Here is a 26,673-nt window from a genome sequence, read left to right as displayed (position 1 = left end):
GGTGCTTCGATTCCTCCTTTCCCTACCTTGGACGACCTCAACTACCGGATACCTCTACTACCACTTTGCTTGCATCGACCACGATCACTCGCGCCACTGTCTCCATGCCAACGAACGCTAAGTGCGCCCGCCAGCACTCATTACGCTGAATATGTTTTATGATTTGTTTTGTATGTCGACTATAGCTACAGATACTGCTTTAGTCCCTAGCTCAATAATAACACACCGATAACAGCTTATTCTTCGCGTGTGTATGTGTTTATGGGGTGTTGATCAGTGGCGAAACAGGTGATCTGTGATCTTATTGCTGCTTGTACGATGCGCCCGCGAGATTTTGCATGTGTGTTTGGGGGGGAGCGTGCGTATTTTTATAAATGATCACTCTTTGCTTTCACTCGCGATGAAGTATGCAGTTTGATCCTCGGACTTTGCCCGTCCATTCTTTCTCCGCCTATTGGTGTATGCTAGTGGCTTTCCTAAAGTGCCCAGTGCCAGTCTGACCACTGGTTGGGTTTATAGGCAGCGGTCTTCTACGCTTTCCAGTTTCACCGCCGCTCTGCTAATCTGCATAAATTCTTAGCATGTTTTCCCTTCAGCATACCGTTTACTATGCCTCGCTAGACCGTGTGTGTTTTACCGCTTTAGGCAGATCGCTCCTTCTTATTGGTTTGTTTATTGTTCGCTTTCCAGTTGCTCTCGTTTTTCACGGTTTTAAATAGTAGTTCAGTGTTAAGCCTAGGTTATTTTGTTTCAAATTTGTATTACGCTTCGCAATCGCTTTCACGTTTCATTCTCTCACTTTCTCACTCGCTGTCCCGTTGGCTCGACGCAATAATCATCATCATCATTGTTTTTGCACTTTCGGTAATAATCTCAACCCGCTCTCGGAACCACCGTCCTCGTGCGGATTTAGTGCTCAACTAGCGATCACATGTAACCGCCATTTATTGTTTCATTTTGTGTACTTGCCTCACAGCGCGCCTCGCACATGGATCGCGTTTAAATGCTTCGTCGTGCAAATCCCTCCAGCACCCAGCAGCAATCGAAAACCTGCACTCGAGTTTGTAGCTTCCGCCGGTTCTACGTAAGTTCCTTTTGTCAATGGTCCGCTTATTTGTAGCTTTATTTAATCCGAAATCGAATTACTTTCTTGAAAAATATAATTACACAGTTCATTGCAACACACACAATTACAATTAGCTCGAATTTTTGCATGTAATCGTATATGCCAAAATACTTGACAAGCGAAAAGCGGAGTTTTGGGAAATCGATTCAAATAAATACTTAGCTGCCGAAAGAATTTTGGCGCTTGGAACCGAAAGTTCGCAGAATCGGAACGGTAGAGGAAACAACAGACGGACAGTTGCCAGAGCCGGTCGTGACGCTGATGGTGGATGGTGCGGCAGAATACAGCAAATCTCCGGCAGGCGGCTGCACGGAACGTGCGCCACCGCTCCCCGTGAACATGGTACTGCTGTTGTTGTTGTTGTTGTTGCCGCTACTGCTGCTGGAGATTGTAGGAGCCGGTGCAACCCACAGCGGTGTGGGCTTCGGGAGTGCAACCGCCGGTGGATAGTGTGGTAGCTGTCGGCTGGTCGATGGCACAGTCGTAGCCACGGCTGGCGGAGGCGGTGAAAAACAGATACGCCCTGAACCGTGCGCATCCGAAGAAGTCGTCCCATCCGACGTGGACGCCGTGCGCGGGCGGCCGGAGGACGACGTTTGGTGCAAATGGACCGCTTGCAGCTGCATGATCGGCACTGTCTGTATCGAAGGTGGTGGCGGAGGTGGTGGCAGCGAACTTCCCACCCGTTGTTCTACCTCCATTTCTTCTTCCTCTTCGGCCTCCAGCAAAAGGCTGCGCGCATCGCAGCGAGCAATCGAGGGTGTGGCCGGACGTGACAGCGAACCCGGTGCCGCCCTGGTGCATTGCGGTACGCCGTTAGAACGCTCGTCGGTGGTAAACATTATTGCTTTTGAGGGGATTTTATCCAGCACCAAAGACGATCGGGATGATGATGTCGATGAAGGTAGTAAGGCCGTATTGGGTGCTGCAGATGGTTCCGGTCCGTTCTGGTGTGCCAAACTCTCCGCCCGCGGGTCGTATGGTACCGCGGTGCTGGCGGTCAGAGTGATTTCTTCGTCATCGACGTTGCTGCTGCTGCTGCTGGTGGTGGTTGTGAGGCTAGTGCTGGCGATGGCATTGGCGGTCGTGCTGGCGGCGGCTGCTGTTGATGATTTTTTCTTGCCGCGTCGCGTCAGGTAGCGGTTGAGAAGGGAGAGGAATTATTATTTCCGTTTATTTGTTGGATTCTGATTGCGCTGGGGTGTCTGTGGCCGTTGGCTGCTGGTGCCACTGTACTGGTATTTTGCTTTCTTTTCCGATGGTTTTAAAATCTAGAAATGAAACGAACAAAGATGAACTGGTGGTGCTACTAAAGGAATCTGCGAAGAGAAACAGCCCGAGGGCGTACCTGAAACGAACACATCAGATTTGCGTCCACCGACATCATGCCGCCGGCATTGTCGAACTCGCCACAGTAGTTGGGTGCAGAAAACAGCGTCACCAGCGACCGGCGGGCGAAAAACTCGTACCCATCTTCGACCACCTGATGCGCTCGACAGATCAGATCGAGTTCGTGGATTAGCAAAAATTTCGCTACAATGTCCACCCCGAACGTGAAGCTCACGCCACGATCGTTCTCGCCCCAGCCCTTCACATCCTTATCCGGATCGCTCCACAGCAGATCGCACAGCAAACCGGTATCGGGCACATCCGTCGGCCGCATTATGCGCTTGATTTGCTCCATGTGCTGCAAAAGAAAGTGGCGACATTAGTATTTTTGGCAGCGCCAATTGCGCCTTCGACGGAACATACGTTCAGATCGGGGCTTAGACCACCGTGACAGCAGAAGATTTTCTCGTCAATAATGGCGGCAATGGGCAGGCAATTGAAACAGTCTGTGAACGTCTTCCACAGCTTCACATTGTATCGCCGTTTGCACTCGTCGTAGAAACCTGGAAAGAATCAATAGTTCAGCCACACGCAGGTTAAACGCCGCCGGTCGTCGGTCGCCCTACCCGGCACTCACCATATATCCTATTAATACTGGCACACTCGTGATTTCCGCGCAACAGGAAAAAGTTTTCCGGATACTTGATTTTGTAGGCTAGCAGTAGACAAATCGTTTCCAGCGACTGTTTACCCCGGTCGACGTAGTCACCCAGGAACAAGTAGTTGGCCTCCGGTGGGAATCCACCGTACTCGAAAAGCCGAAGCAAATCTGTGTACTGACCGTGTATATCACCTGCACGGAGCGAAACAGAGAGGAAAATCATCACGCGGTTAGTAATGTTGTTTGATGGACACGAAACCAAACTGCCGGCCACACACGCAGCGTAGGGCTTACCGCATATTTTAAGTGGAGCCTCTAGTTCCAGCAAGATCGGTTGCTGGAGGAAAATTTCACGAGATTTTAAACACAGCGAGCGGATCTCCTCTTCCGGCATCGTGACTGACTTCCCTGGGCGGCATCCCCGGACTGTGAACGAGAGTAAAAGAGGCAAACGAGTTGATAAGTAAATTAATGTAAATCAAATAAGGCACATGGCAAATGGATAAGTTTGTGGAATCAGAGCTAATACGTTCTCTGGCAGACCTTATTTTTTTAATTGGAACCAACTGCTGTTCAATAAGTCGATTTGCCACCTTGTTGTTTTAGCATCGAAATCCAATATCTGCTGTGTTGGTTTCCATTAAGTTTATCTCAATTTTAACTAAGCATCATCGAGAAATAGCGGTCGTCGCGATCAACAGGCCGCAAAAGATGTCCAGCAAATGAGCTGATGATCATGTGGTGGCTCAAAAGAGCAGACAGGTAAAAATTTAACCCATACAAACTACATTAATCCAATCACAATGTCCGTTCATAATTTCCAGTCGGTCTATTCCGTGTAGTCGGAAGGCTTTGAAGCGGTATTAGAAGCACTGGTTAGCATAAAAACCAGCAATGTAGTGCTAGCTGCTGCCAACGCCGGACGATCAAACGACACTCTCGGGGCCCGTCTATTGCTAGTAGTGGGCTATTTTAAGCCCGCCGGTAACACTGCATTCAAGCAAGACTGAGGTCTAATTACTAGCGAAGTGTCATCCGCTGTACTTTTCTCTGTTGACTGCAACATTGGTCAACGGGACAACGAGCTGACAAACACAGCCTGCCACGGAGCTTCGGAAAATTGCCATGGTTCTTCCTAAAATCAATTAGTTCCTTCAAGCAGCGACGAAGCGTGAACATGTTCAAGGTCTAGGGTCGAGATTTTTCAAACTACTACTACCAAACAATAATCTCAAGTTTAGGCTGATGATGGCTAATCAATCGCATCGTTACCTTAACACAGTAATTTAATCCTTTGCCGATAATTTGCGGATTGGTGCGCGGGAACAACCAGTGTCCCCGGGGAGTAGACGTGGGAACAGTAGAAGAGAAAAGCGTCAACACGCAAACACTGGCACACCGAATCAGAGTAGAGCAGCGTGTTACATGTGTTAATTACACTTTTCCCTGGTGTGCTGCTTCCCAGCTGACGATAATATTAGAGCTACGAGGAATTATTTCACACACCAACGTTCCCCCGTGTGGCGCTTAGGTGAGCGCCTGTGCTATTTCTATTTTTCCACGATCTCGTGTTGTTGGTTGGCGCGCGGCAGCTCGCCCCGCCCCGAAGCATGAGAAAACAGGTTCGCTCCAATTTGCTGCCTTCCCACAAACTACGGCTTCTCTTATTGAGCCAGTGAGGGTGTAGAATTGCGGAGCTAGTAAAAGGCTTGGCAGCACAGCAGAACAATAGTACCGCTCCGCGTTACACAGTTTATATGGATGCGTGATGGGCACGTGCTGCGTGTGCAACGGAGGTCGTTGTAATCGAGCCTAATTTACGCCTTCGTAATTCGGCGAATTCGTCGATTGAATTGGGAAAACAGTTCCACAGAGGGCGCGGGACACGGCCAGACCCCAGTCGCCGTGTAACGATTGTTTCGTGAGCATGTGGAACTTCGCGGTTGGTGCCGGTCAGTAATGACGTCAGGTGTGGGTAGTCGAGCAATCGAACCCGTCATCGAAATCGTGCCCAGCGTGGGCGAGTGTCTCGCGTGACTTTAGTTGTTCGTAGGTAACGCTGGAAATAATTGTAACTAACTACTGGCCTCTGCGCAACCGGTGGAGCTACGTAGAGATGCAAAATGGGATGGATTGACCGGAACGGAACGGGGAACTCCGGGCGCCTCGGCCGCACATGAGACCTAAACGTGATAAAATTATAACCTTTGCGCAACCATCACAACAAGTGTAACGACGCTGGGAACAACGACAAAGAAGTAATCCGCCCACGGGCTATTTTGCTTGCTTGCGTGACGGGCATTGCATTGCCTAAGTGGGCGCCATGTAAAGCGTGCGCCCGATTAGTGGCACGTAAAATGCAAAGCTTACCACAAGTGCGTGACTCAATGCTGGCAGCAAAATGCGGGCCAGAATGCATTTTAAAACCCCCTAATCTTCATTTACAACTCCGGAGTCACATCGTCCGGAGCATACCCGTTGCCCCGGACTATAAGTTAAAGCACCAGAAAAAAGACCCAAAATCAGGCACAATTTTTAGCTTATTTAGTAATTTTAGTATTTCTTTAAGAAAGTACTACTTTTTATATTAATCGTTCAACATAGGTCTAAACCTACAGCAGTCACCTGCAATTAGGAACTTTAAGTTTAACCCACTCCTTCCGACAACAACCAAAGACAAACGATAAATGCAACCAATCAATTATGCCCCGGAACTCATAGGACGCACCGTGTAGTGGTGCAACCACCGAAAGTGTCCGATCGATTCCGAAGAGGAAATAAAAACTATTTTGACCACCCATTTATTTGCTTGCTATTGAACCATCCATCCGATTCGATCGAATCTATCAATCGCAGCACAATGGCCGAAACCCCTTCACGAGAACCCCAGAGTGCTGTCATCTGATTACCGGCGTTTACCGCGCGACGACCAGCACAGTGTTGGCCACACCGGCCTGTCGGTGAATGGTGGAAGGTGGTGATGGATTTATAGCTCTAAATCGTAAATGGGATTGAAAACCGAAGAGCGTTGGCCAGGGAAGTAATGCCCTGTACAACCCCCTGTAGAGTGAGATCAACCATCACCGCCGTTTGGTGAGGACACAAAATCTGACCCTGACTCAGCTCGAAGCGCGCTGAGGGTTGGTGCGCAAAGTAAATAACAGTGACCACCTCGGGTCGGGTTGGGGCTCACACAGTGATAGATGTGGCGGCAGGTGCCGAGTAAATAAACAATAGTACGGTGAAACCGTTCGCAGCTGCTGGACCGATGCCATGAACTTCAACTTGACGAATGGTGGTCACGGGGTCGTCCATGGAGACTCCGTTACGCCACATTGCGACACCGCGCGACCTCTGTAGGTGGCGCGCATCCGCCTCATTTTCATTGGTGCAGCATAAAGCATGGCGATGATAATCGTCGTTGCGCGACAGTGGATGAAAAATGGACGAAGAAATCTAAACCGTTCCCTACTGCTGACGGTGCGCACGGCCGACGATTCGTTGCGCTTCGAAAACCGCCGTGCCGCAGATTTGTTACCCCAAGTGGCGCAACAAGGATGGCGAGTGGTGGCCCCGCGCCAGTTACGGTTCGTTAGCATAGAAATTAAGTTGCAAAATTGGCAGCGTTTCAAGAGGAGCGCGAAAAAATGGAGCGCATAGTGGACGGTAGCTGGAAATGAGTAGTAGGTTTCGTATTCCTCCGGAGGCGTTAGGATTACGGCCGACGACGAAGGGCAACGAAATATGAAGAAAATTAAAAAAAGGTGTTCATGGTTGCTGGTAACCCCCATTGGTCGGTTCACGGTTCGGAGCTTCGCTTTGCAAAGGTCCAAAATCTGCTGCTTCACCACAAAAATGTTGCCAACTACATTACCAAATCAGCCACGAACGGCGCGCGCGCGCTACGGAATCCAAAATACTGACCTGAAACGAAAGAGCAGAAAAAGAATTGATTAAACCATTACACGAATGTCGTCATGGAACTCTGCCGGTAAAGATCTTTATCGGGGCCAGTCCACAGCAAGACAGAAAGTCTATTCATTCAAAGACAACACTACTTGCAAGACTAGCAACAGCAACACAAAGAAAAACCAACCGCAGAAAGTTTGCTAAGACAAATAATCAACGAGCAATTTCAACGGGGTGATAACAAAGGTTCAGCGGGGGCAAGCATGGTCGAGAGCAACATATTCGTGAGGGGAGGACGTTCTACAATTAGGTACGGGTGTGTTTTAGGTGACAGACTCTCTGGGAGAAAAGTTTTCCTGCACCGGATACAATTTTATTCTTCAAATGACCTTACCACTTTCAACAGATTACAAGACGGACAATCAAACATGCTTGAACCAAAACAGCAATGCCAGAGAGAAGTTATACAATGTAATTTTCCGCTTGCGGTATGTGTTGCAAAAGTACAAGCAAAACAATGAATACATTAAAGTTACATAACTCTTCACTCGTCGTGTCGTAAGGGACAGGAAAATCTACAGGTGATATGTGTGCGTGTCAGTACAACGCACAATTTCCACGGCCCGATGGAGACGCCTGGTGCCCGTTGTAGGCTGTGCCACAGAAAGCTTGAACATTTTCAGAACGTTTTCCACCTATTTACAGCGCCCCCAAAGCACAGCACGAAAGTTCAATCTTTTAGTGCTTTTTCCAACAATTTGTTTCAACTTTTTTTGCGCCCAACAATCAATCATTCTCGCTTGACCCACGCGCCAAACACGCGGCAAGAGCGGGCGGATCCAATGTTTTCCTCTTTTCCACGCAAAAAAGATCGCGGAGATAGATAGGATAGGAAGCGTGCGCGTGGGTTTCCATCATTACGCACACGTATCATCGTTTTACTCATCCTCACCACCAGAAACGCGGTAGTGGAAATGTTTCGGAAAACCTTCCCTCAATTATGGATCAGAGGCTGGGATAAGGAGGAAGCCAGCGCGTGTGTTCGCTTTGCGCTGTTGGTCGATCTTACTTTTCGGCTTCTTAAGCAGCGTCTCGGCGGGGGTCGATAGTCACGAGCGTTCGTGGGTTGTACTGTAATCGATCGACAGCGTGTTAGTTAGCCAAAAAATCGTGACGCTACAACAGAAGGTTGTAGCTACAGGCGTTCTTAATGACTCGCCACGATAAGCTCCGAGTCCCATCGTGCAATCATAATGAAATTAAAATTGAAACTCCAACTGGCCTTCGCTGGGTACAATCCACCAGCGAAGCCAATGTTTGTTTCTCCATCGTGAAAAAAAAGTTTCAGATGGATAGATAGCACCGAAAGAGAAGGAGCCACCGCTTCATGCAGTACTCATCAAGTAAATGGAGGAAGTGAAAGGCACTTGCGCTGAAAGCAATGGGAACCAATCCTGCTTTTACCGTCAACAATCACATCGTTTGCCGTCTACTTGCATCGGTCGTCTGTTACGCAATCCACCAACAACTGGCCATTCCTACTACACCTTTTCCAACTCATCTGCCGACCGCAATGCCACATAAAAGATTTGGTCCTGGTTTTTGGAAAAACAAAATGACAACAAGGTAATATCTTTCAAGATGTTAACACATTTGCGTGATAGTGTCATGTTTATCTCCACGCAAAGCCGTGCTCGGTGTTGAGAGGCGGCTGTTTTCGGGTACATTACATATCCCGCACCCCGTTCACACCACCTAAACGCTCTTCGGTTGCGCCGGCGAAGCTCGCAACAACAGAACGTAACACCCCTCTGGCGCTTTATCAGTCAATCCATCCGCGCTCTTACCCAATTAAGTCATAAACGATAGTAACCACAATAATCGCAATAAAATGTCGCACTCATCCACAGCATAACCTTCTCCGCCGGGTCGGTGGTTTTGCGTGCGTGGTACCACCACCTTGCATTTGCTTATGATAATGACATTGACGGCAACATTAGCCCGCGGGGTGCGCACCGCACAAACATTGATCAAACCCGCGAAACGAATAAACAGGCCTCGTCGGCGAAAAACAGCAACTTGTGCGAGTTCTATCTAGGGCCTACCATTGCCGTCGCTCTCATACTGTTGTACGTCATTCGGCAAACAAGCGGAGGGTTACAAATGACTGATCCACCCGTCAGAGGAATTTACATACATCACCGGCAAAATGCGATCGGCAGAGCGCGGATGGTGATGCAACGTGCAAGCGAAAGAAAGAAGCGTCCAAATTCCTTTTTTCTTTCTTTCTCGCACTTTCACAAATTTCCTATCTATCAAGTATTTAGTGTATCTTACTGTAGCAGATCATCGTAGCGTCGCAGTGTCACTAGTCGATTCCGCAAAAAGATATCATCGTCACAAGGGTTACTAATAATATCGAGAATGTCCATTAATGATTAAAATCAAATGAAAGAAAAGGTCATCCTTCGCATCGAATCGGATTCCCCAACTGCTGTCCGTATGGCATTGAAGGCACGCAGTAGAGCACTTCACCGCTAGCATACTAATGGATTACGACACACCCGTGATCGCGTGAAGAAGGTCACTAAGTACCACGCCGGGTATTCTGATTTGTAATGGAAAATGAATAATTTCGTACGTTTCCCGTTTTTAGTCCGAAATTGAGTCATTGATACCGGGGCGGCACCGGGACACTGCGGCCAGTAATTGCTTTCCTCCGATGGGCGTGTGGTTTTTTTCTAACTATTTTTATGCAACTGGAAAAGTTGATTTTAGTTCGATTATTATTAATTCAGAGTAAAACACGACTTCTCTATTACTATCCATACCACACACGTACCTGCGGGCTGCGTAGATCTACGTGCTTCGAAATGCGTCGGTTCCAACAGAACCCGTACACCGTGCTGTTTTACCAGCCGTATTTCGATGTGCAGCGTAAGATTCAGTAACTTACGTAGTATATGAACCGAGTGTTATCAGAGGAGAGTCGGCACACAACCATTGCCACAACTGCAACCAACGGAAATGCGGAACTAAAGGAAAACTAAAGGGTGGCCTACGCGCGACAGATTCGCGCTATTAATGATGGGCTAGCGATAGGAAAAACGATACACAGTGACAACACAGGCAACAAGATACTTAGGCTAGTTGGAAACACCGCACCGGTGGCGCGCACATGACAAGAGCGATAGGAGATACAGAGAGTGTTTTACAAGAAGAAACCAAACATTACCGAAGTTGCAGAGGTAAGAGTAAACGGAGGGCGCTTAGAGACCCGAGTTTAGAACCGTCGTGGAGCACTACTACTGGCGGGCAGTAAACGGGAGTAAACGAAACCAAACGTAACACAACACACTAGACCAACTCGCAACGGAAACCAAAAACGATAAACCATACGCAACGCAACACAGGAGGAGGGAATGGCTAGTCAAATGTAAACGCTACGGTAACTGGTACACAAACACAAACAGGGGGTGGTAGATGGAAAACAAAACAATAGGAACTGGCGCCGTTCCGGGGGAACGCATTTTCGCAATAGTATACCCATGAAGTCGTGCGAGAAGATCTCTTTCAGTTTGCCCTTTTTCCGCGATTCCTGCGCTTGTTGCTGCTGCAGTTTGTGAGCTGTGCGCGTGTATGTGTATGTGGCGGCGTGTGCAAACGGGCCACACAACGAGTGCGAAGGATAGACACAATATACACACAGACACAGACATTCGAAGCGCAAGGTGGTTGTTGTTGCAGAGTTGCGGTTGCCGCAGAGATGCACGGTGCGTGAAGATTGTGTGGCGTGCACGTGGCACAGCACCCACCCACCAGTCGGGCCCGGGGAGCAGATCGAAGCAATAGAAGAAGAAAAACGCCAACAAGAGCAAAGAGAAGAAGAAGCACATTCATTAGCAGACAGTTGTTTTGGGGGCGCAGTCGTGGTGTAGTTGTCATCGCCCGGGCAGATTGGTGTCCGTTGGTCGTTAGTTGGCCATTTTTGACAATGACGTGTGTGTGTTCGGATTATGAGTGACACAGAAAGGACATAGTTGACAACAACAAAAACACACGCACACATACATGTAAGTCATCAGGGCACAGTAGTTCATCGCACAACGACGGAGCCAAGGGAGTTAGAGAGAGCGAAGAACGTGGCAACCACGGGACGGAACCAATGGGAGTAAGTGTCATGAACGTTTGTTGTTTTTTGATGTGTTGTTAATAAAGGGGCGCGTGATATTGTATTTGTTCGGTTTGGTTGGTGTGCATTTGCATCGTCGTTCGTGTGTTGGTGTGTGTTGTGGGGGTTTGCGGATACACAGTTGGTTGCAGCCGCAGTCGTTACGAAAGCGAATCGCAGTTGCAAATTAACGCAATCCAGAGTAGCAGTAAAGCAGCAGGATTAAAAAGAGGAAGAGAAGAAAAAGAAAAGAACACAAATAAATAAGGCTTAACACACTTCATCTTAATCGGTTTCGATCAGTTCGATTTGTTTGGTTGATGGAGAGATTTGATTCACGACACATTTGGCTGAAATTGACGAGATGAGGCCTTAGTGGCCACAGCATGGTTGAAGAGGGTATGGGCTAAGATCAGCCACCGGAAGTCACGATCCGTTTGAAGGTGGACACGATTACTGGCTCTAAAGGGGTGTCATGCGGCGGCACAGTTTCGATGCTGCTCTTGTACTTTCGATAGTTGAGTAGTGATGTAACGTGTGAAGCGGGCGGGTGTTCGGATAAATCAAATGGCTTTACTGACTGAGAGGTGGATGGAAGGGTTTGAAAGTAGAACGACATTGGATGAGACAGTGAAGAGATCGTGGATGCAGATCGCGACGGAAAAGTAGATGGGCATCAACAATGGCACCAAAAAGAGAAATTGTGATTCATAACGTTTTCGGTACGTCTTGACGTTTGGGTAGTAAATAGTTCAATTGAATCTGTCAGTGGATTACAAAATAGCTTACGGTGGCCTACAGTGGCCTTAATTACAACACCCAGCCGTGGTACCTTAACGAGGAGAACCCGACATGATTTGAAGCGCATCCCGGAATTCAATTTCCTGGCGGCTCTACAGCTTTGGCAGCATTCGCTACATTGGAGCTGAAAAAAAGTTCAAAACTAAAAAAAAAAAAAATACGAACACAGATTCTACGCTCGAAAAAACGACCACCAGATGGTGGGTCGCCGCCGGGTGAAAGATTTTTCCATCGATTTTCCAATAATCACCCTCCGTGGGAGAGTCGCTCTCCACGGTTCGGTTCCCCGGGTCTACGCCAGATTGGCGGGAGGGAATTTCATTTACACTGTAATTGCTGTGCACAAATTGAGCCAGCAAGCCAATTTCCGTTTGCTTCGCCGCGTCTTATGACGGCACGGGACGGACGGGACTTTCCATTTCGCTGTTGGCGCACATCTTGGAATCTCGTTGCACGGGACACCCTACCCTCTCGGTGGGATGCGCTCTTAAATAACGCCGCTCGGCTAAAGCACGTTACTTTAGTGTGTGCCAAACCATTACACAAACCACACCCGGCCGCAGTGCCCGTGGCCCCGTGTTTATCAAATATCCGCCGCAAATGATGAAATGACGCCCGAACGGGGGCCACGGCAAAACTGGCCTAGGTTACCCACCGGTGCCACCCATCACCACCACCATCACACGGCTTTGAATTACTTGCCGGTGGATGAAAATTCAATTTTCAGCACGACGCCATGGCCGTCGACGGGCGTCCATCTCTGACGCTCTGGGCTGTATATTTTAGTGAAAAAACATTGCACAGGTCCGACATCTTTTTGGTTGGCACGTGGAACGGATGGAAAACCAACGGAGCCCGCGGCGGTCGGGATCTGAGACTCGGAACAACTTCTTCGCCCGGGAGATGACATAACACACAGTGCGGCAGGGCACATTATAGCTTGCTATTCTTCACTGCCCGGAGGCCGTGTGTCGTGAAATGACACCGAAACCCGGCTCATTTGCCGCGCGCCACACCGCAGAGCACGGCACAGAGGTGATAAATATGTAATACCACCAAAAAGGTATCGCTTTCCGAGCGCGAAAAACATCCACGGTGCCCGCCGCCATGCGGACAAGATTAATGGCGAGAGGGCAACCGTTGTTAGCGAGCAGAGTTTGAAAAGGTGTAACTCATCGAGATGATTCTGACAAAGAAGGGGGTGTTTATTTACGCTAAAGCACACAAAATCATTAAAAAAAATGTGGACAACATTTCGGGGCCCAGATATCGCCCGGCACGTCAAAGATAGCGTCTGTCGTTGACACGAAGCTGTGTAGCGAAATGCACAGGAACAACCCGCAAATCCTTCGCACGCGTTCCAGGTCCCCTTCGGGTAGGGTTAACTCTACAGTCACGTGTAGTGCCGAACAGTTAAAACCCGTTGTTGCGCGGCATGTGCTGGTTTGGCGAGCGCAAACACACACGCAAAACGCGTGTTCGGGGGGGCGCGAACCACGTGCACCTCCCTCAGCTGCGTTTGGCTTAGGCGTGTCCGGCGCGAACCCCCGCACCCACCACCGCAGCGGAGAGTCGATTTGAATTCTCCATTTTTGTTCCACGGCTTCCACACTATTTATTCGCGCTGTGTTTAGATTTGCGCCGCGTGCCTTTAATCGATGGGCTTCGGCGACGGGAAACACATTCTCAATCAGTGTGCACAACAACAACAAACTGTATCGCGCGGCCGGCTTTCCCCCCTCCGTGGGCACCCCGCTTCACTTCCGTCTCGACAACATTCCGTGCAACTCGGAGCGGGTACCGAGAACGATTCGAATCAGTGCGCGCGACGGCACGGCAGGAACATAATTGAACCCACGTTCCAGAACTGCATCTTACACCTGAGGGCCTGAGCGTAAGGGAAGCCCTTCCAGCTACAGTGCCCGCGCCCGGCAGCATCACAGCCACAATGACCAATTGTAAGCCTCCCGAGAAGTTGAACCTATTCATTTAGGTGCCCAACCCTACACTACCACCCGACCGGGGCCGTTGAGTTCTGGTAATTAGCTCCGCGTATCGGCAACATCATCACGCTTTAGTGATCACGCACCGCGCCGCCAATGCTGTGGGTGTTTATTTAGTGCTTGAACCACCCCCCCACAAGCGGCGGTCTATGTGGGTCTTGCTTTGGCGGTAAATTCCAAACGCTGGGCTAATCGATTCTCAAATGCACTGGTTCCGTTCTTCGAACGGAAACGATAGCATGCCAATCAAATGAATGATTACATTCAAATAAGTCATGTTCGCACTTTCGACACACGCTTCACGGTCATTTAATTCGATGCAGAGTGTGCTGGTAAAAAGCCGTGCCTGGTGCTGTGGTCCTGGCACTATGATCACATCTCGCTGAAACGTTTGAGTCTAAACACGCTTAACGGCTAAACGTGGCGCTCGGTTGCGCGTAGGTCGATACCGATGACGCATGGATAATCCATTTCAAATGGGTGAGCTTTACGGTTTTGCATTTAAGTGACTGCCAGGAGTGACTGATCACCACGTTCAGCTGCGAATAGTTGCCACTGTCTGCTGTCTTAATCGAAGGCTTAGAAAGGATATATTGAACTTAAAATGGCATAAGCCCCCTAAAGAATGGTTCTGTAATGTCTAGTTATGGTGGTTGAAACCCTGCAACTAATGCGAAAGTAACCTCTCCAGATGCCATCGAACAGACACGCCATAGCCTAACACGAGACATCACCGCGACTCACTAATTTGTTCGGGGCAATTTCCGCAATGTGCAGCTGTTGTTAGAGACAGTATCCCATACTGTTAAACCAAACCGAATGAAGAACGGCACACCAGCGAAGAATTTATATTGTTTCCTGGTGGCCTTGCTGCCTGGTAAATGTTTTGCAGATTGCACACGATATTATGACCATATGTTTGCAACGGTTCTATCTTCTACACGCGGTCCACGCAAACACACCTACGTGCCACGCCACCGACAACGGGCGCAAATAATTTCAGTTGTTGATAGTTTTCCTTCCGTAACGACCACTGGCGAACGGAATCGATTGATTTAGCGGATAAACTCGCATTTAGAGCCAGTGTGCAGAGTTTACGAGCTAAGCAACGTGTTTGTCCCTGAACCGGTCCCTGGCTGATGCCACAGGCTGTCACCGACAGCTTTCGGTGCAACGTTGCAAGCTGCAGCTAACAGCAACACATGCTTGATTGACAGCGCAAGCAATAACATTCAAGGGTAGAATAAACAGAAAATCCCACCATAAACCATTTGAACTCAGCGCTCGAACTCAAGCGCTAACCCAAAACCAAACACGTTTGTTGAAGAACGGTAAAATTACAAAACGATTGACATTTCTGGTATTGGTATTTCTTCAGTGCGCGTGAATCTAAAATTAGACAAAAAAGCTGGCGAAGCATCAAAAGCATGCCAAAGGTCGAATATAAGTAGCTGAACGGCTAAGTCATAAAGCAGGGTTATTAGTACACTATAAGGTTCTGCCTTGAGCGATCTGATCTCGGTAGTGTAATCTGTGCAATTTTGGGGAAATAGTCATCAATCGCTTATCACGCCCCACAGTAGAACCTATTTTAAACGTTACAAAAAAACGATTCGCCTTCGTCTTTCCAAACCATCCTCCCAAACGCCTTATGGATTCGTTACGTAATCGCTCTGAAATTTCGATTCAATTACCTCACATCGCGCTTACTCACATGGTGCGGCTTAGGCGAAGAAACTTCACAACCAACTTTTCACTATTAAAAGCTACAACATGGTCCAACTAGTGCCGCTACCAACCCTTGGTGACCGAAAGTCTACGCGTTGGCCCCAAAAACGGGACGCGAACGCAAGACCGAACGAACAAGTTTCAAAGTAATTATCTACCTTTCATAACTTTTTCCAAATTTCGCTAAAGCGCCCACTGCTCGCGGGCACAACGGTGAAGATGCCAGGAACTCGTTCAGTCTTCCCCCCCCTGGCCGACTCCAGGCGTGTTCGGCTCCAGCACGACCCCCCACAAACGAAGGGCGGATTGATTGTAAAAAAAAACAGTCAGTTTCTCGGCTCAAAATGAAAGCTAAAAATACCACGTTGGTACACGGCCGGTGCCATCGGCTCAACGAGCGGTCATGCGCGCGCAACGTCGTACTCTATTTTCATGATTACTGCGTTTCACACCGTTAGTCGTGTGTATTGAGCATGTTTAAACTGTACAATAATGACCTTCTTAGAACCACTTTGGGTGAGAACATTTGGTTCAAGGTCTGCCTCAGGAGGTATCGAAACGAAATGTTTTAAATCCAAATTTATTAGATCCCACCGCTGGCAGTGCCACGCAGCTACTTGAACTATATAAAACATGATTTAAACACGCTACTGTCGGGCCCTCGTCGGTTGCTGGCTTATTTATTTGTAAACACACCACGGAACACTGTACATTGCGTTTCTACAACCTTTTTACACCTTTTCACATGACCAACCGCACGTCAGCACTCGAAAGAGGCGTTGGACCTTTTCTTCGATCAGAGGGCACCTCGGGTAGAGACTGTGGAGGGCACCACACAGGTTCACGGTTCACCGAGGGTTTTTGGGGGAGAAATTAATATTACAGTTTTCCGTGAAGGAGGGAGATTCGGGATGTTTGTTTCATTCCGGACCTCGAAGGGTGCCCATCCGCCCGCCCGCCCGCTCGAGAGAAGAGAAATCGGACATTATTAATGTGTGATTAGTCAATCGATGGAATCACCACCGCGTAGCAATACAGCTTTAATAGCAATATAGCTTTCAGCTTGCCTTTTGTGTCTGTACCAGAGCGAAGTGGGTTATGTTTCATTTATGTAGCTTCATTTCCTCCACAACTGTCCAACTGTTGAGAAAAAAAGAAAATCTAGGCCCGCGGGCTTCGACTTTCAAAGTTGAACATCTTTCTCGTACCCGAGCACGAGGACCTCCAGGGGCATTCTAAGCATAAGTCACGCCCTTCGTTGGCCACCGCAAAGAAGCGACGCTACTTTTGCTTATCTCGCATTTCATACATTTTTCAGCGGCACCGGTAGCGATGTTTGATAAATTCGTAATTCAAAGGACACCTCCAGTCAGGCGCCGCACAACAATGTCCCTAGCGCCGCCGGGCTGTTCAATCGATGTCCCCCGCTAACTCGTTGCGCGCCTCTTATCAGTGGTCGAATCTGACCCGAAGGAGCCTATCCATGGCGCAGCAAGCAACTCACTTGTGCTTTTTGCCTGACGCTTTTCACTTTCCATGCTGGCTCGAAAGAAAAAGAAGACGCTGAAGAGTGCGAAAAATCGGGCCTCGAGTTAAGGAAGCCCACTGTGGGTGCTGCCACCAGTGGGGAAATATGAAAGCGAGGCTGTGTTGGCCGATTATTCAGCTTGACTGCAGCGCACCCGTTGGGTGGACATACCAGGCCAACAATAATCCTTTTTCCGTCCATTCCCTGGCACGCGGGTCTAGCGGGTGTCATGGTCAACGAACGATGGCCAGGATAGCAGCAAGACGGACCTGCTTGCGCGTGCTTGAAAAATTCAACCTCCAGTCTGCCCCATAACCTGGGCGGCACCTGGCGAATCTGGAACGGGATATCGGGTAGAAACTGGCACACACCGCAGTCCCGCCGGCCAATCCTGGCTGCGTCGACTTCCTGTGCTTCACCGGGCTTCACACATCAACACACAACACGCTTGCCTGGCCCCGACCTCGCCTAAAGAAGAAACCATAGCGGAAGCGTTCTAGAGCGCCAGCTAGCCCTGTTGTGTACCGCGCGCGTGCTATGTCCGTCCACACGTGTGCTGTGGGGCGTCCCGGCGCAGAACTATCGATTTTCTCAATCGCTGATAAATAAGGGCGAGGTTTTCCGGCCCTGCACACACCCGTAGCGATAAGAATCGATGGCAGAGCGGCAGCTGTGGTGGTGCACGTGAGCAGAACCAGCTATCGTCGGCCAAGGAATCGGCCGGATGGCGCGCATCACAGAACTGCGCCACGGTGCGTCGTTTGACATTTTAAATTGTATTAGCAGCAGCAGCAGCAGCACGAAGAAGCAAGACCCTCCACCGTCGGGCTGCCATGATTAAAAGCAATATGCAAAACTAGCCGCTACTGCTGCTTCCTAAGGCCGGTGCAACAAGTTCCCGAGTGCGCCGGTGGCGGCCATTTTGCTGGTCACCAATGCATACAATGCAGAAGGAGATCGTGGGCACCCACCCAGGGCCGGCAAGGGCCAAAAATCGATCGAAACCATGAGCCTTCCCCCAATGGACCACAGGCCGACGTAAAACTGTTGAGCGCCGCGTGCCGAGCGAACTAGGTTTTCCAGGACACTGGGCGTGTGCGTGTGAGTGCATTCCGTGTCAAGGACATTCGGCGGGAACGGGAAGCGATAAAGCCGCGGTCGGTCGGTATGGTAATTCGGGCCAAAGAAAGCACATAATCGCGAAACTATGCCCCAGGAGCGTGATGTCGAGTGCTGCCGGTAGCACAAAGAGGACGATTAGAGCCGTCCGTCTCGACCGTTCGCTGTACGGCGCCGTCCTCCTTCGGCCAGCCTGGTAGCAGCTTATTGCCGATAATAAAAGACGATTATGCATCCAGAAGAAGCTACGTGAGCTCAAAACGGAAGGGCAGCCGGGTGTGTAAGCACAACTGAAACTAGGATAATGGTGAAAGTATTTTAATATTTCACTCAGACCGGGATTCGGATTCGGCGGGACACGCTACTGCACCTTGCGCACAGTTTATTAATTCCTACTTTTAGGGTTTCCCGACTAACTCTTACCGATTAGGAATAAACCAGAGAAGGGTATTTTTCTTTCTCGTGCACCTCACCAAACGGGACTATCCTTGGGCCTTAGACAGACCAACCATAGAGCGAGCACTTTTTATACGATAACAATGATAGGAATTCCGACGGGTGAGACGCTTTTACCACCCCCTTAAACTTATCAATAATCTTGACCCTCACTGATTTACTGTACATACAGAGAGACAAAAATCGGCAACCAGTGCGCCAAATGCAAATACGCCAAAATGCAATCAATGGGATCGAAAGCGAATGCTGAATTATCTGCACAGATCTCGCAGAATTGCGTGACCAACGGACAGACCCGAAGAAAGCGTATACCCCATGCAACGGTGGGTTCCTTGCTGGCCTCAAATCATCATGCATTCGACAGCGCATACCGAGACCTCACCTAGCCAGACACCACCGCCAGTCGTCGAGGCCACGGCAGCGCACAAAGAAGCGCGTGTCGCGCGCCTTTCTCAGTCCCATTGGATAAGATATTTCGACAAAGATTGGTATGGGCTATGGTAAAAATAAACCCCAACAACGACGGCGGCGGCGGCCATCAGAGTCAAGAAGTGGACCAAGAAGGAATGGCCCCGATTCGCCGGAACGTGCGAATTGGAGTAATGAAAAAGCCGTAGAAAAAAAAATTAGCTTCCGATTTAGAGCGTTAGGCGACAAATGTGGCACAATCAAATCGCGTTCGATCAGCCCTGCCGCTCAGAAGGCAAAAGAAGTTTCTTTGCATGTTAGGTGTTGTTTCCTTTGGAAAAGCTCCACCATGCTGATTTTTAATAACTTTTGAAATTCGCCAAATCTCTCTCTTGGGCGGCGCAAACACAACCACCTCTTGACGCGGTGGTACCTTGCGGTGCCTTGTGTAGGGACTACCTGTACATGGTAGGAAGTAAATATGCTGAGCCTGATAAGATACAAGATCTCGCTGGCCACAACTTATCAGCGTCGCACGACCTCGATGGTACGCACCACAGGGCATATTGTATACTTCCTCTTCGTCTCCCTCGTGAAACATTATCATTTCCGCGAATTGAGTTTAAAAAAAACCTGATAACGTCATGATCCTTGGTGTTGTTGTTTTTATTTTATCGGCACACGGAATTGTTTGCCCTTCATAACGTTTGCCCCGGAGTTGGAGAATGAAAAAAAAGTTTAAGTAAATTTGGTGTCTTTTCCTCAGCCGATGCTATTTCGTTATTTTCAGTAGCGAGAAAACTATGGCCGCCAAACCGGGAAAACAGAAACCACCTGAAACCGGTTGAAGTAACAACTATTTTTGGAAACACGATGCGGGCCGTTCGGATTTTATACATTTCGAACGAACGCGCACCGCACACATGGCGGGAACCATCGCGCAGCCTTGCAGTGAGTCCAGCACTCGGCTCACTTTGCGCCGACTTTGGGCAGCGAGCGTTTGATTTAAACCCCAACTAAATAACATATTCGGTCACCAGAACGCACTAACTATAACCCCATCCCAACGTGACCAACCGCGCGTGCGACTGAGCTTTGCGTGTTCGGCCACGTGTTAGTATACTTTCAAACAGAATGTGTGGCCGACGGCGAGTGGTCAACTTTTGGAAGCAACGATGTTTCCGATAGTAGTGTCACAGACATTCACGACAAACAGGGGTCTAAAAATAGAAGGCACCTCCCGCTGGCGGACACATGCGGCGGGTGGCATACTTTGCTTCGTGTTGGGGTCGCACGGCGACTCACTGCGTTCCAGCCAGAAGGTGACATTTGTGCAATATTACGATGGTGCCATGCCATTTGTCGAACACGCACCCCACACAGCGAGAAATCCAAAGCGCACGGCGCACACCAAAAATGGATCTTTACGGTGGTCGCGCAGCCATCACGTGGATCACAGTATATTGACTGAATTGGAGCAACAACTGACAGAGTGTGAGTGGACGAAACAAGTCGGTGGCCATAAAGTAATAGAGATGGCACAGTTAAAGGACAACTTGTTTTGGTTAAAGGACACGACACGGGCGGGTTTCGGTACAGTAGCAGCACACACCGAAAATCTAACGATAAACATCACGCTGTTTCCAGCGATCGATCGCATCGATCACCGTTAGAAGACGTCGAATTGAATGACGCTCTATCAACAGTCGGCGTAGTTGATTCGCACTTCGGTCCGAGAAACTGTATCCAGGCACTCGATAGCACCTTGTTGATGGGCAGACGTTTTGGAACATAAATAAAGCATCAGCAAAACTACGAACTGGATCGGCACTGACGTCGTATACGTGGGGTGTTACACTAGTTAGATCCGCCCAAGCCCAGCACAACAAGACGGTAGCGTATTTACATTGGCGAACTGAGGGAACGCGATAAAAATAGCAATCGTCACACAACAACACGCGAATCCGTCGAAGGCATCGATCGTGAACGATATTTAGTCGACCCGTCTCTTAATCAAGGCGTCTCCACTCGAATCAGAAGCAACTTGCGGTAGTGTCTGGTCTGCCCAAGTTTCTTGATAAATTCTTCCAGCACCGCATACCTCCCACGGCCTCGCATCGTGCACCACCGTGTAGCATGAAGGTGATGCCGCTATTACAACGCGAGAAGTGAGTTGCGTTTGTGGCCTGAATCTTTCTCACTCTCTCTCTCCCGGAACCATATGTTCTGTGCTATTTCAAATTGTGAATTTCACAGTCGGCTGCTATTTTTAACCTATGCAAAGAGACCCTCTTTATCGTCTCCAGCCCATTAGCATCCGTGCTGTGTTGTGTTCGCACAACAAATTCACCCTAGGCACGTGAACTTTTTTATAGCCCCATACAGTCGTAGACCCAATCGATCCGGGGCGCGATTCAAATATTTGCACGAAAAGTATTAATAATCACCGGGCGATTTAAGCCAGTGTGAGAACGCACGAGTGGGCCAAAATGCAGTGGGAAATGTAAAATACAGAATGATGCCCAGAAAAAGCGGATCACTGTCGGTCGAACATACCATCGTGATGTTTTTACATTGCCCTCCCATGGGCCTCGTGGGGCTGTTCGTTATTTTTGCCGAATGTTATCAAACCAAAGTTTCGAGGGAAACGTGTCCTTCCAACAGCTTATAGGTTGAACATAAAGTCGAATCGAAGAAGACGTGAGGGACCCAGGGATGACGAGCATCGGCAAACACACTCAGTTACAGGATACAGGCACATACACGTAAAGCACTCAGCCTCACATACCGTAGGTTTTTCAGCCAAATTTGACATTCCATTTTCGTTGTTTCCACCACCACACCAACGGCGGAAGGTCGCATTTTCCCGTCAGGCGGCACACACAAGTCACCTCTTGCCGGTCGGCTGCCGGCGTGATAAGAAAGAAACAACCACAGAACCGTGTGTTTGAAAGCGTTCGCAAAAGAAAATGGTGTGATTTATGCTAACGAGCACCGCACCGCGTCATTTCTGAGCGTAGGGAATGTTTACAAATGATATAACCATGAAACGCATGGCCGAGGTAGGTTTCGAAAGTGTAGCGAACACCACGTCGGTCGATAAGGAATGGAATATTTAATTTAAGAATCAAATTTAACATAACGCTATGGTACTCTTGACCCGGTATGGCAATACACTCAACAGCGAGCTCGTGCATCGTCAAAGCTGTGGGGTTGTTTGGGGTCCACTCACTTTTTTGCGTTTGGCAAAAACTCGCATCTTTTGGAGTAAACAATCATCAATAAGATACACGGTGGCTTAAGGCTAAGAACCAAACACGCTACTACGCGGATCCTAATGATGAGCAGTGACCAGTTACAAAAAACAATCTTGAGTCCGCACTCGGCCTCGGCACGGCATTAGGAGTTTAGTTGCTGTCCAAATTCGAAAAATTGGCCATCGTCAAATATGGATCGCGCACCCAAATCAGGTGTATCCGAATGGATAGCGACAGCACAACGTAAAACAAACATCAAATCGATCAAGACAAATAGAGAATGATGCGAACTCCTTTCTCGGTTCGTGACCAACGAGTACCCCGGAGTTCGGTTGGAGGGTCGGAAATCCACACTGACCATCCTCGACACGTTTCGAAATCTTATTCGTTTTATATTCGATCAACAGAGCGGGGATGCAATTAAGGCAGCTTTAGGAGGCGCGTGACCTCACGAATAGATTCTCATCCTGGTTATTGAAAGATAATGTTACACACATTTCTGAGCTGGTGCGAAGCTTCCTTTGACAAGAATTGAATAGTACAGTAATTGACATAGTACTTTCTACGACGAAAGCTATGTAAAAAAAAGAATCCAAACATGCATGGGTGCGTCGGACGCTTTAAGAAACATGAAGATTACCATTACGGTGTGCCGTGCGGTGAAGGCTCATTTCATCTCGCGGCTGGTGGGCGGCACCACGCTCCCGTTTGGAGCCGAAGTGGATAGAAAAAAGTGCTTGTAGCAAAAACATGTAAAACCCATCGCAAAACCCACCACCGGAAATCAAGCATTGACTTCGCTTGGTGTGGTCTCAGCGAACAGCAACAAGCGGCAAAAAGTGCTAAATGGTCGTCGTCTCGGCGAGATCCCACAACCAGAAATTACCATAGAATGGAGCGGTAAAGAAACCCCCACAAATGCTGCGTGCGGCTAGCGAGAGAAAGAGAGACGGTTGTGGTGGCGGAGGGAGCGAAATCAGATCATCGCCACCCATCCGTGGCTCAATAAATTTTTAACCACCTTCGCACATAGCCGCGGGTCTCTTTTAAGACGAACACCTTTTGCGCGTCTTCGTCTTCATTCATGTTTCTGCTGCCGCCGGTTTGGGCCGCCGCTGAGGAGCAGGCGTTTGGGCGGGATGCGGGTCATCATCTGCTCTGTTTCGCCCACAGAAGCACACTCCGGAGAAGCTAACGGATTTGCGGAGGCCGATAGCGGCATTCAACACCCGCTCACGCCCCGCGCTCATGGATAGTTCTTTCTTAATTACATTTTTTCTTACGTTCCTCCTTCGGTTGCGCATCGATGTTTGAGGGCATCATGGAATGCTGAGTGGAAACATTGGGGAGGGCATCAAGATACCGGGGCCGGTTTTTATAGGTCTTCCGACCATCAATCCGCCGGTGGATGAAGAATAGTTTGCCGACAACGCATTTAGCTTCTGGGAGGCAAGAGTCAAACTGGGTGCCTTGTTGACGTGTTGATAAATGTGTGATTTAGGAACAACTGACCGTTGACTGGAGATTTGTTGTAAGCGTTTTAGCTCCAAAACTTGATACAAACAACAGCAACCCATTTTGGGGTGTCGAAACGTGCAGAAGTAGATCAAAAAATGAACCAAAGTTAATAATAGAGATGGCAAAACATGAAAAATTCTCCTGACTTACAGGACACAGCTAAGAAACAGGGGGAGGCGCACTCAGAGCATCCATTTGCATAACGGATCGAACTTCAATTAAAATACCGCGCAAACTGATACTATCGGTGATCCGTCACAAAAATAGTTTCATCCGGTTTCGCAGTTGCCCCACCAAAAAAGCGTTCGGCTCATACCGTTTACATTGGCACACGAATAAATAGACCAATCGATGGAACTGGTGGCAATGGTTGCGCTTACAGTGACGGACAAAGTGTAGGCTGCATGTACGGACGATCGAGCGTGATACGCTCGATAAGTAGTAATGTCTACCACGACGCTATACGTTATCAAATGTAGATGTGAACATTTGTGGAGGGAACCGGAAAAATGTGGTGCAAGGTAGTGACAGTCCTTCAAAGTCCTGAAAGTTTAGTATGAACCAATGATAACCACACGAATAAAGTACAGTGTTTGGTACAAGTAACAATGTGATTGTGAAACTATTGGGACAAAGTAATGTGTTGGATCGTACTTGCGCTGCTTGATTTATGCTACGAGTGTTTCAAATGAAGGGACCAATATGGTACAATATCCCCTTCTTCCGCTTTGCGTACTCACCTTCCAAGAGCCGTTGGATCAGATTGTCTACGTCCAGCACGTGATCGACCATTTTGAGTGCAGTGTGGCTCCGAAACGGGTTACTTCTCGGGGATGTATCGATTAGCCTTTTTGTTCAGCAATACCAGGGGCCCGGCACTTTCGGACAGACGATGATTGGCTCGCGCGGTCAGTCAGTTTGCGGTCGACCGCGGTGATTGATTACCACACCGTTCCCGCGCCTTTTTCTTTCCGTGGACCACACAATTTTATCACCTACAAAATAAGCACTGGCGAATTTTCCCGCAGATTGAACTGAATGCGAGCAAACGGCAATCCACGGTTTACTAGATGAACTGGCAATTTAGCTTGCTCACCAGCACACGCACTTCGTCACTCCTGCTTCCCAAAGCTCATAATCTCTCGCGGGTTTCCACTTCAGCGTTACTTGGTTTTACTATTTTTGGTGTAGGAAAACGTAATCTCCAATATAGTGAGTTAAACCGGCCGGAGTGTTCCGAGAACACGAAGCGGCTCGTCTGTGTCACGCCTGTGTTTTATTAATAAACAAACAGGCAACCCACTTTTCAACCCTCGCTCGGGCACGGTTACTAGATTGCCTCTCGGTGTCAACGCTGTTTTCCCGCGGGCGTATCACGTTGTCAGCACTTTGTTCTATTGCACAACACTCAGGCTATGTTTTTTGTGCGCACCAAATCTGCAAAACAAAATGTAGCAAATAGATTTATTAATAAGCCTCGCATAATGCTGATAAGGAGCAGCATTTTTGCATTCGATGACATAATATTGAAGCGATTGCAGAAGTAATGAAATAAAACTTTAAAATGATGCAAATGTGTTTTTGTGGTTTTTTTTCGTATCACTGTACGCACGCGTGAGTGGTTCCCTCTCGGCGCCTAAAGGTGGTTCACAGCGAGTTGCACACACGCGCAACGATGACGCACGAAAAAGGCGTCCCCGTGTCGCACATCGATTCTTAGCGGCCACCGCACACAGCAAAACAAAACAAACGCACACCTCTCTCTCTTAGTTTGAACGCAATGAAGAAAACAACAAAATTGTTCGCTTGCAAAAGAACCGGTGACAACCACTACAACCACACGGCTCTCCCGCGGCATGTGCACACACAGTGACGCGGAACGAAGGTGTAGAAGCGACGATACGGAGAGCGCGCGCGTGTTGCGGCTGTTACGATATTTTTGGCTATCGGTTCAACAGAATCAGGTGGCGTCTTGGTCTCGGAATCACCCACCGACGAGGCCGGAAGCCGTTTACTACGTTTACTAGATGGTGAGCCACGCAAAACGAAAAGTCGCGTGGGGAAGCAAAATGCAACGAAGCGCAACCAAATCACCCGCGAACCAAGTGGCAACCACCATCGCGAGAACCTAAGTCGAACAATAACGAGAAAAGAAATCCCTCCACCGTGTCGCTTATCTTTCACGCTGCGAAACTCGGATTCCGTTCTCGATATCTTCCCATTGGCTCGGCCGAGGAGCATAAATTTTCACTTCTACTTCCGCGAAGAAGGGCAGGGCACCATTTCCTTCGTTGAATGGATTTTTTATGCTACCCGAACAAATGATTTCCTGTTTCCATGGACTATTGTCACCGCTTCCGGAACCGGAACATAAAACACTTTTGCTAAACCGACGGGTACCCGCGATTGGGCAACAGATTCATCCGTACAATGGAGAATGCGAAAATTTTCACTTCCAGCTTTTCGCGCTGATGACCACTCGGGATCGTTGCGACGGGTGGAGTGGAGAAAAGTCAAACTCCTTGTTTGCCTGTCGTGTGGTAGGGCGTTGTTTCGTTTCTATTGCTTCACACTTACAAAAACAGAGCTGCCAACGAAGCACGCACGAAGAGGCAGCCTTTTCTCACGGGAAGTTTCGCTTCGGGCGGAAAAATTTCGG

The 26,673-nt window shown here is 48.8% G+C and overlaps 1 protein-coding gene across 1 annotated transcript; it reads right to left on the bottom strand.

The window, feature by feature from the left end:
• Positions 1-1,515: 1,515 nt before the first annotated feature.
• Positions 1,516-26,673, bottom strand: LOC131211178 (serine/threonine-protein phosphatase PP1-beta catalytic subunit). The gene is made up of 7 exons (XM_058204551.1): positions 26,592-26,673; positions 24,755-25,451; positions 3,411-3,542; positions 3,093-3,308; positions 2,879-3,018; positions 2,475-2,813; positions 1,516-2,397 (listed from the first exon to the last, which is right to left on the bottom strand). The coding sequence occupies exons 2-7, from the start codon at positions 24,804-24,806 to the stop codon at positions 2,290-2,292; spliced, it is 987 nt and encodes a 328-aa protein (XP_058060534.1). The 5' UTR covers positions 24,807-25,451; positions 26,592-26,673; the 3' UTR covers positions 1,516-2,289.

The sequence above is a fragment of the Anopheles bellator genome, chromosome 2, assembly GCF_943735745.2.
Source record: "Anopheles bellator chromosome 2, idAnoBellAS_SP24_06.2, whole genome shotgun sequence".
Classification (NCBI taxonomy): Eukaryota; Metazoa; Arthropoda; class Insecta; order Diptera; family Culicidae; genus Anopheles; species Anopheles bellator.
Note: the sequence above shows the minus strand (reverse complement) of the source record. Positions and strands in the feature narration are given on the sequence as shown.

Coding starts and splice junctions, on each gene's coding strand:
- LOC131211178 (XM_058204551.1), bottom strand. CDS start 24,806: ATGGTCGATCACGTGCTGGACGTAGACAATCTGATCCAACGGCTCTTG. Junction 3,309..3,410: donor GGCTCCACTTAAAATATGCG/GTAAGCCCTACG, acceptor CGCTCCGTGCAG/GTGATATACACGGTCAGTAC. Junction 3,019..3,092: donor CAGTATTAATAGGATATATG/GTGAGTGCCGGG, acceptor GATTCTTTCCAG/GTTTCTACGACGAGTGCAAA.